The following is a 10294-nucleotide window of genomic DNA, read 5'->3' on the forward strand; positions in this document are numbered from 1 at the left end:
GAGATGGAGTGTTAGGGGAGGACACACAGTGCACAGACAAATAGCATGGAGTCAGAATGCCTGAGTTCAAATTCTGTTTCTGTGACATGGTATCTATGTGAACTAGAAATGTTTCATGACCTCCCCATTCCTTCCATGCTTGATTTTTTTTCTCTAAAAACAGTTATAGCCATGGTATTTATCTCATTGGATGTATGGAAATTTAGTAAAATATTGAACATGAAACACTTGTAAAAATGTTTGCTCTGAGTCAGCTATTACTACTTTTAGAGTAGTATTAATAGCAGTAGCAGGAATAGTAAAAACTAAAGGGCTGCCTTTGACAAGAAAAAGCAATAAAGAGAAATAAAGGTTTGAGTTAGACTTGGCAGTTACCTCAATACCTCAATCTGTTTTTTTCTCCTTTCCTTTCCCACCTCAGCCTCCCATGGAGCCACACAACCACTCAAGCCTGGCTGAATTTGTGCTCCTAGGATTCCCCAAGGTGGGGCATGTCAGGGGCTGGCTTTTTGCCCTGCTGCTGTTGGCATACGTGTTCACCATCTGTGGCAACCTGCTGATCTTCTTAGTCATACGAGTGGATGCAGCCCTGCACACACCCATGTACCAGTTTGTCAGTGTTCTCTCCTTCCTGGAGCTGTGCTATACAGCCTCCACCATCCCCAAGATGCTAGCTAATCTTCTCAGTGAGAAGAAGACTATTTCTTTTGCAGGGTGCCTCCTTCAGACTTATTTCTTCCACTCCCTCGGGGCCTCTGAATGCTACCTTCTCACAGCCATGGCTTATGACCGATACCTGGCCATCTGCCGGCCCCTCCACTACCCTGCAATCATGACCCCAACTCTCTGTGGCAGGATGGCTGCTGGTTGTTGGGCTTGTGGTTTTCTGTGTCCCATTTCCGAAGTCATCCTGGTCTCCCAGCTGCCCTTCTGTGGCTGTAATGAAATCCAACACATTTTCTGTGACTTCCCACCTCTGCTGAGCCTGGCCTGCACGGACACATCCACTAATGTCCTGGTGGACTTTTCTGTCAATGCCTTCATCATCCTCATCACCTTTCTCTTTATTATGGTTTCCTATGGGAGAATCATTGGGGTGGTACTGAGGATAAAAACAGCAGCAGGAAGAAAGAAAGCCTTCTCTACATGTGCCTCCCATCTCACTGTGGTCCTCATCTTCTTCGGGAGCATCATCTTCATGTACGTGCGCCTGGAGAAGAGCTATTCACTGAGCCTTGACCAGACACTTGCTGTAATCTACTCCGTACTGACGCCACTCGTCAACCCGATTATCTACAGCCTTCGTAACAGGGAACTCATTAAGGCCATCAAGAGGACTATCTTCTGGCAGGCGGGGAGAGCTAGTCCCGTGCACCACTGATTTCCTACCAGTGACCTTCCTCCACTTCATTGTTGAGCTCATAAAAGTTTAAAGTACCTTTGTCCTGACCTTGAATAATCTTCCCATCATCACACCCGCTATGGATCCCTCTCCCTTTTCCTTCCACAATACTTTATTTCTTCATGTTTTTCTTCTGTCTCCTTACATCTTTATGCGTTCCACTTTTTACTTCATCAGTGGTTCCAGCATTTAAGAATGCTTTAGTATCTCCTTTCTCAAAAACAAGCACACAAACATTTCCTTGGTCATATATTCCCAGCCAACCAGAGGTTTACTTCTCTCTGCTCACTTTTCCAATTAAACTTCTCCATGTGATTAATGATACAATCTTGTCTTTCTTCCTCACTTCCTATTTACTTTTCAACCCATTCCAATCTGACTTTGGCTCAGACCTTTCAATGAATATTTTGCCAAGGCTATTATGACCTCAGTGTTGCCCAGCCTATTAGACCCCTTTTGTCCTTCCTTGTTTTTAAATTCTTGATACACCTGATATACTAGTTCTTGCTTCTTAAAAAAGTTTGTCTCTTACAGCTTCCATATCATCAGTATCTGTTGATTTTTGCTTTATTCCTCTTATCTGTCTTTCTCAGTCTCCTTTGTCCTGTTTTCCTAGATGCTTGGAGTTATTCCTATGGCTTTAAATTCCCTGCCAATGCCAGAACTTTCTGAGTTCTTCAAATACATTAAGATCTGTATGGCTTCAGGAAATTTGCTCTATTTTTCCTCCCAACACTTTATTTGTTCACTCATTCTAAATGTGTGGTTTCTGTTCAAATGCCATCCAATTTATATTATTTGTATTTTTCTTTTGAATTGTGTTTTGTTTTCCTTCAAAATAAGCATCACAAATTGTATGTGTATGCACACTTATGTGTATGTAAATATAGATCATATCAATGTAGATATAGATAGATATACAGATGGATATAACTTGTCAATCTTTCCTACAAGTCTATAAACTACATTCGGTCTGAAACTATGCCAATTTTGTTACTTGCTATATGTCCAGAATCTAGCAAGTGTCTAAACATGGTGAGTATTCAATAAAGATCGAAGGATGAAAAATATAATGAATGCTGTCCACTCTTATCGCTAACATATTTTGATCTTCAATGATTCCGCCCTGATTCTAATCACTTCTGGAACCTGCTCTTTCATACAGTGATTTGATCTACTCTACTTGAACTCACCTCTCTCATCTATATACAACCAACCTCAACTTGTCCTACATCTGTCTTTTAAATCTCTTTGAGGAATACTGACTACTAGCCCATACTTAGCCACTATGTGCTAAGTTCAGTTATCTTTTCTAGATCTCTATTTCTTTTTTCACAAACTGTGGTGGGTAGGTAAGCTATTTTTAGGTGATGTTCTCTGCTAACATCATATGGTTCTAAAATCCTATTTAACTCATTACTTTCTTGCTTGTCCTTTGTGGCCATGAATTCCAAGGCTAGCAAACTGTCATAAAAATGAGAGTCACAGATTTCCCAGAATCTTTGAAGATTCCCAGACCATTTATGAAACTTTCTAGATAGTCAAACAATTATTTCAAATATAAGACTTTTCCTTGCTATGCTGACATATTAATCGAATATTTGAAACTATTTTTCTTGTTTTCAGATACATATATGAAGTTATACAAGTTATGTGTAATGTACTTATGTATATAGGCACACACAATACACAAAACTATAAACATACATATATGTGTAACTTTTGCAACTCTATAGAACAGAGAAGAAAAAAGTCATGACACGTTTATGGATGAGTCTGCTCCAGTATTTCTTCACTTATATATCAGTTTATCTCCCTTTCTATTTCTGTATCCATTTTTTGCTATGAATTATTATGTAGTACAATTATTATTTTTCTATATGGTCCCTAGAAGTACACAGAGAGCAGAGAGCTTTCACGCAGCCCTTCCTATTTTCTGATGCTGAGATGCGCTGCCTCTTTCTCCTTTTTCTTGCATCTCCTCCATGCTTAGTTTTAATTTAGCAGAGCCTAAAATTTCCATGGAAAAGAGAAAGCAAAAGGATTCAGAAATTGTAGAAGGAAAGACTCAACTTTCTTTTGACCTGCTTCCTAGTTTGTTTCATAACTACTATCTGATTTTTTAAAAATCTACTATACCCCAAGGAGGTAGTGTCAGCTACAGTTCCTGGCACCCTGACCCTCTAGTATGTAGAACCTACAACTTGGCAAAGGAATGCAAAATGTACGAGCTAGATAGTGGACTACCAGTCCAAGAAAATTATTGAAGTATAATATACATACAGAGAATTGTATAAAACATAAATGTGTCATTCCATGAGTTTTCACAATTGAACACTTTTATGTAGTGAGCATTCAGAACAAAACATTAGAAAAGTCTCCAAAACTTGCCCACGGTCCTTTACGTTCACACTACTTCTCTCCTTCCTACAAGGAGAACCAGTGACTTGATGTCTAACAGCACAGGTCCATTTTATGTGTTTTGGTATTTTGTGTAAGTTGATGTTTACAGTTTCTGATTCTTTCCCTCAACGTTATGTTTATGGGACTCATCCCTACTGTCTTATTCAGTCATGGCTCTTTCATTCTCATTTCTGTTTAAAATTCTATTACATGAATATACTACAATTTAATGCTATTTTTATGAGCATAGTAGTGATTTACAATTTTTGACTATTACAAATACCACTGATTTGAACATAATTATACATGCTTTTCAGTGAATTTATGTTCTCATTTCAGGTGGGTATATATATCTAGTAGTGGACTTGTTGGGTCATTGGATAGTTATAAATTCATCTTTAGGAAATACTGCCAAACAACTTTTAAAGTGACTCTGTCAATTTATTCTATCATCAGCAGGGCAGATCGAAATGTCAGGGAAAAAAATCCAGCAGAATCATTACTAGTTAGAGAAATCAGGAAATTTTCAAGGAAAAGGTAGGAATTTACTTAAGTATTAAGGTAGAAGTTTTCTTACCAAGATTGAAAACTAAAGAATTTTAAGTAAAATAAGCATTAACAAAGGAACACTGGTAAAAAATTATGAATTTTGTTTAGGGAGCATAGGTAGTTTGCTTAAATTTTTTTTTCTTTTGTTTCCCTTTTAAAATTAAGTATGCACATATGCACACACACATGAAAATTCACTTTCATAGTGTAAACACCTCAGAGTTTTGACAAACACATGGTGCTATAGAACCATTACTACAAGGAAGATACAGAGGAATTCTATCACCACAAATTCCTCCACATCATTATCCTCTGTGGTCAATCTTACCTGACTTCCAGCCCCTGGCAACTGTTGATCCATTTTTAGTTTCAATGTTTGCCTTCTCCATAATATCATATAAATGTAGTCTGAATATTACCCTTGCTAAATGAGTCTGGCTTCTTTCCTATAGGAGAATGCATTTGAGGTTCATCTGTATGTTGTATGTATCAGTGGTTTACTCCATCTTACTGCTGAGTAGTATTCAATTGCATGGATAAGCAAAATTTATTTATCAATTTCCCAGCTGAGCCACACAGGAATTATTTCCAGTTTGGGATGAGTACTAATAAAGCTGCTAAAACATTGACATATTATGATGTCATTTGGATATAAGAATGGGGTTGCTGGATCACATGATAAATGTGTAATTTTATAAATAGTTTCCAGTTTTCCAAAGAAGACACACGCTTTTGCATTCTGATGAGCAATGTATGAAAGATCGAATTGCTAGGATCATACTAGGGATGGAGACCTTAGCTGTAAAAACTATGTTGCATTTGTTCAGGTTTTAAAATGTGCGGGGGCCACTGGGTAGGGGTGGCTAAGCCGTTTGTGCTGAGGGTCTCTGGTTTTCATAGGTAAGATTGTGACTTAGTCAGAAAGAATTCTTAGAGAAATTTAGCTGGAGTTTGGCCAAGAAGAGAATCCTTGTTGGGTGAAAGCCAGTTGTTAAACATTTAGCCACACAACAATAGAGGTAAGATATGAAGTAGAGAGAAGGTAACAGAGTCCATGGAGAGCTTTCAAAGATGGAGCATATACTAATTCACATAAAAGAAGTTATTGAAAATGAAATAGAAGAAAATAAAATAAAATGAAATAGAGAAGAGTGGAAAAGTTAAGCAAAGAGTAATGATTATTTAGCCCATAATTGGCTTAGAGAGATTTAGGGAATCTGAATAAATTTACATTCATTAAGTAAATGAAGTTACCAGTTAAAATCTATCAATAACAGAGAATAAAGTAACACTTTGACTCCAAAATTAAATTATTAATTAAAATCCTATTTACAACAAACAAAAAACCAAATACCTTAGCAACTCAGTTTGGAAAAAAAAAAAACCTTCAAGAAAAATTTGGATGAAAAACCTTGAAGGTTTGGGTGGGGCTGGGAAAGTGAAAAATATGTAAATGCTCTCAGAATATAGTATAATTTGTAAGTACATTTTTTTCCACATTCATTATCACATTGACTTGTTAATCTCCTATGAGGAAAGTAATACCTTCTTCATATGGAATATGGGAGTTCAAGCACTCAATTATGTAGTCAATGTTGCATAAATGGCTGGAAGAACAGCTGAGATTTCAACCCAAGTTCCTGAGGCAGGGCTCTTTGAAGGGCAAGATAGCAGGAGAGGAAAGGGGACTCTCCCGTGTGTAAGGAAGATAAAACCGCTCTAGAGAGCAGCAAAAATGCAGGATTAGGAGTCTGCCTTGACAGTGTCTATGCCCTCGGCCTGTGCTGGTCCTCACTCGCTCAGGGTCCAAGAAGGCCAGTCACATGTTGGAAAGATCCCATCATAATGGGAAGGTGTAAGCTTTCTCCCAGGTCCCACAGCACAGGAATGCGTTTGAACCCAGAGCTCCCACACCAATTACTTCTAACAAAAATCATTGCCCCGAGAGATGTTCTGTCTCAACTTGTACTGGTTGTTATTCTTGTAGTGAACCAACACGTGATGGAGGAACACTGGCTAATGACCTGCGTGCGTGCCAGTTGCCTTCCTGAGGGAGCACTTCAGCAAACCCAGGTGGCTGTTCAGAAGGCCCAGGGGTCTGTGACTCTCTAAGAACCCTGTCAGACATATAGGTCATGGGAGAGGAATCTTTCATGGTTTAACTTACTCCCCCAGGTTTCATAAAGTGTGAAACTCCAACTCTTCCAGGGCCCAGGAGTGCCTGGATGTGACGCTGTAAAGGAGAGGAAAGACGTGAGCAGAAAGTTCTTTCAGCTCCACACTCTCAGGGTGTCTGGGCTGCCAAAGCCAAGCCCTGGCAGAGTTCTCCTCACCATCAAGCTCTGGGTAAGGACTTTGTCAGTAAAACATTTTTATCCTCATGTTCTTGTCTGGTCTGAGCACTGGGGAGAAACTTAGAGTCCTCAGAAATAGGGAGAGGTATACAAAATTCAGGTCCATAGGACACGCCATTCAGAAGACAGAACCACTTAGAAAGCATGTGTGCATGCACACACACATACACACACACACACACACACACTCTCTCTCTCTCTGCTTTCCAAATGCTATTGTAAAGAGTCGAGGCTCAGAATGAGCAAATTGGTTACGTTTTAACAAGTGTGATCTTGAGCAGTCGTTTCCCCTTTCTGGATTCCAGTTTCCTCTATTGCAAAGTGAAGATGCAGAAGATGTCTCTAAAATTGCCGTCCTAATCCCCAGTTCTTTGGCCCTATGCCTAAATAGTTAAGAACTATGGATAATGCAACTGTGGAACCTAGAAAATAAAATGCAAAGGGATAGGTTCTAAAAGCTTTTGGAGTAAGGGAAATAAAACATGATCACGAAAGACCTAAGTAAGAAAAATGCTAATTTCTATGTGTGGTAGGTTTTATAAGAGCCCTGACTCCAATATCAGGAGACCAATGGGGGGACATGAGCTATGGAGCTGTGCAAGTCATCTTTACTATTTTTTTTTTCCTTAGCCACAACTGCAAGGTGCCAGGTACTATGCTGAGCACCCTGGCAAGTAAGACATAATATGAAGTTCCTTTGATTTCAGAAATCTCACAGAGCTGCTCTGGGATGATAAAACATATGTGTGAAAAGTAACTGCAGTCCAGGACAGGACATAATTGGAGGAAATTTGAGGAAATAGTACTGGGAATATAGAAGCTGGAAAGAATGGTGTTCACCTCTGCTGGTTAAGGAAAGAGGGAACGCTTGAGCCAGAAAATGGGTTAGGTGTCTATAGACTGATTTAGGATAAAGCATGGTCCGGTGAGGGCACACTGCAACCAAGGGAGTCAAGACTGAACAGAGACCCAAGTGGCAAACAGTGAAATGTCTACGGTGATGCAGAAAATAATATTTAAAGTATGAATCTGGGCTAGAGCAATAGGGTTTTTCCACGGAGCAAAACTAAGACTTAATGGGTGAAACTCAGATTTCAGATGAATGAAAGGAAGCGGATTATCTAACCGAAGCTTGTCGCCAGTGGAGAGAAGGCTCTTAAGGGGCAAGAAGCTCCTGGCGCTGTCAGTCCAGGCAAACACTTGATGCCCATTGGTTGGGGAGCCCACGGCATGGACTCCTTCGTGGGTGAGAAGATCCTAGTTTTCACTGGGTGGTATCAAATGAGAAACATAAGGACAATAGAAAGTTTAGTGCCAAGTGTTTCTTTTTATCCTGATATTTCAACCTTCTTTCTTTTCTCTTCTTTTTTTTTTTTGGTGGGATTAAAAGAACTTTTATTCTTATGAATTGAAGGGAATATTTGATACATTTAAAGTATTCTTAATGATTCAGTGAAGTCAAAAAAGTGGTAGAGAGGGGAAAGCGGTAGGGAGGATTGGTGAAGTGGAGAGGTTCTCGGGAGAGGAAATGCGCAGAGAGAGATCTGCCTCCTGCGGCTCTTTCATTTGTTTAAACCCCCTTAATCTTGACTGGGGTTCACACCAGTATCCAAAGAAGTGAAATCCTCACCCTAAATGTCCCTGAAAGATGCCGTTTGATCTGGTTGTCCAGAAGGAAAGGACACAGACCTGGGGGTGAGAGGATTGAGTTTTTGGTATCCAGAAAGCTGAAGAAAATAAATTGAAATCAGAAATTAAAATACATCATTTAAATGATGTAATCATAGTCCAGTGCACTACCAGTATTCTATCAGCATAAATGATAACTTGTACCTTAGACAAAGAATATACATAAGTGATACTTTGGATGAGGAATACTTACATTTCTAAAGTCTACATAGAGCCCATTAAGCGAAATAAGTGGGTTACAGAATGGATCATGGGAGGTCGTAAGTGGGCTGTGTAATCAGAGAATGCATTTGAAGTCTGATTATGAAAGCAGATACTCAAGGGAGGCTGTGTGGCGGGGATGGGGTGGCATTTAAAGCACTTCCTGGGGACACTTCGCTCTGGGAGGGAGAGGTCAAAAGTACTTTGAGGATTGCTTCTTCTTAGGACTTGTCTGGCTTGACGTTTTTCTTCGTCCTTCCATATTTCACATTCGAGGGGCATGACTAGTGAGCCATGGACTCCAGGAATCGGAGCCAGGTGACAGAGTTTATCCTCCTGGGCTTTCCCCATCTTCAGGGTGTCCAGATTTATCTCTTTGTCTTGTTACTTCTGATTTACCTCACTACTGTACTGGGAAACCTGTTGATATTTCTGGTGGTCCACCTGGACTTCCAGCTCCACACGCCCATGTACCACTTTATCAGCATCCTCTCCTTATTGGAGCTCGGCTACACAGCTGTCACCATCCCCAAGATGCTGTCGAACTTGCTCTGTGAGAAAAAGACCATTTCTTTCTCCGGTTGCTTCCTGCAAATCTACTTCTTTCACTCTCTTGGGGCTACTGAGTGCTATCTCCTCACAGCTATGGCTTATGACAGGTACTTAGCCATCTGCCAGCCCCTCCACTACCCCACCCGCATGACCCCAGGGCTCTGTGCCAAGATTGCTGTTGGCTGTTGGTTGGGAGGCTTGGCAGGGCCAGTGGCTGAAGTCTTCCTGGTCTCGCATCTCCCTTTCTGTGGCCCCAATCACATCCAGCACATCTTTTGTGATTTCCCTCCTGTGCTGAGCTTGGCATGTACCAACACAGCCATCAATGTCCTCGTGGACTTTGTGATCAACTCCTGCAAGATCCTGGCCACCTTCCTGTTGATCCTCAGCTCCTACGTGCAGATCATCTGCACTGTGCTCAGGATCCCTTCGGCTGCGGGCAAGAGGAAGGCCTTCTCCACATGCGCCTCCCATCTCACTGTGGTTCTCATCTTCTACGGAAGCATCATTTTCATGTACGTGCGGCTGAAGAAGAGTTACTCCCTGGACTACGACCGGGCCCTGGCGGTGGTCTACTCGGTGCTCACACCCTTCCTCAACCCCTTCATCTACAGCTTGCGCAACAAGGAGATCAAAGAGGCCGTGAGGAGGCAGCTAAAGAGGTCGGGAATCCTGGAACGAAGGCAGAGGGGGCAGGTCGGGTGTGGCGCTGCGGTGACTTTGGGGACTGTTAGTCACCACAGATGAGCAATCAAGCATTCAGTGCTTTTCTACAGGGGAATTAACTGGGGAAAGTGCTGCTGGGCTTTCAGTGTTAATGCAACCACTACACCATCTGCTGGAGCCACACGCAGCTTGAGACCAGAGACTGGAAAAGGTCCTTTTTTCTCTCCAGCAACATGGCACAGTGCAGTGATTTTCAAATCTCAGTATCTGTATACCATACTTTGGAGTTCTGTCAAATCTCTGTCTTATCTGTAATATATATAAGTTGTTCAAACTCATGTGATTTAATAGAAATATATTGTAATATTTTAAGCAATATTTGTTAATTAAATTTTAGAACAATAAATTAATGTTTTTTCTGTATCATTTACTATCATTTCATGTATCTACTCATTTATGTATCAAAATGGAAAACACT

General features: G+C 40.6%; 2 protein-coding genes across 2 annotated transcripts; both read left to right on the forward strand.

The window, feature by feature from the left end:
* Nucleotides 1–427: 427 nt before the first annotated feature.
* Nucleotides 428–1381, forward strand: LOC118930911 (olfactory receptor 6N2). The gene has a single exon (XM_036922934.2). The coding sequence runs from the start codon at nt 428–430 to the stop codon at nt 1379–1381; it is 954 nt and encodes a 317-aa protein (XP_036778829.2).
* A 7511-nt stretch (nt 1382–8892) lies between these two features.
* LOC118930884 (olfactory receptor 6N1) lies at nt 8893–9897 on the forward strand. Its single transcript, XM_036922912.2, has one exon. It carries the CDS (start codon nt 8893–8895, stop codon nt 9895–9897), a length of 1005 nt encoding a protein of 334 aa, XP_036778807.2.
* Nucleotides 9898–10294: the final 397 nt, after the last annotated feature.

Source organism: Manis pentadactyla, chromosome 19, assembly GCF_030020395.1.
Source record: "Manis pentadactyla isolate mManPen7 chromosome 19, mManPen7.hap1, whole genome shotgun sequence".
NCBI lineage: Eukaryota > Metazoa > Chordata > Mammalia > Pholidota > Manidae > Manis > Manis pentadactyla.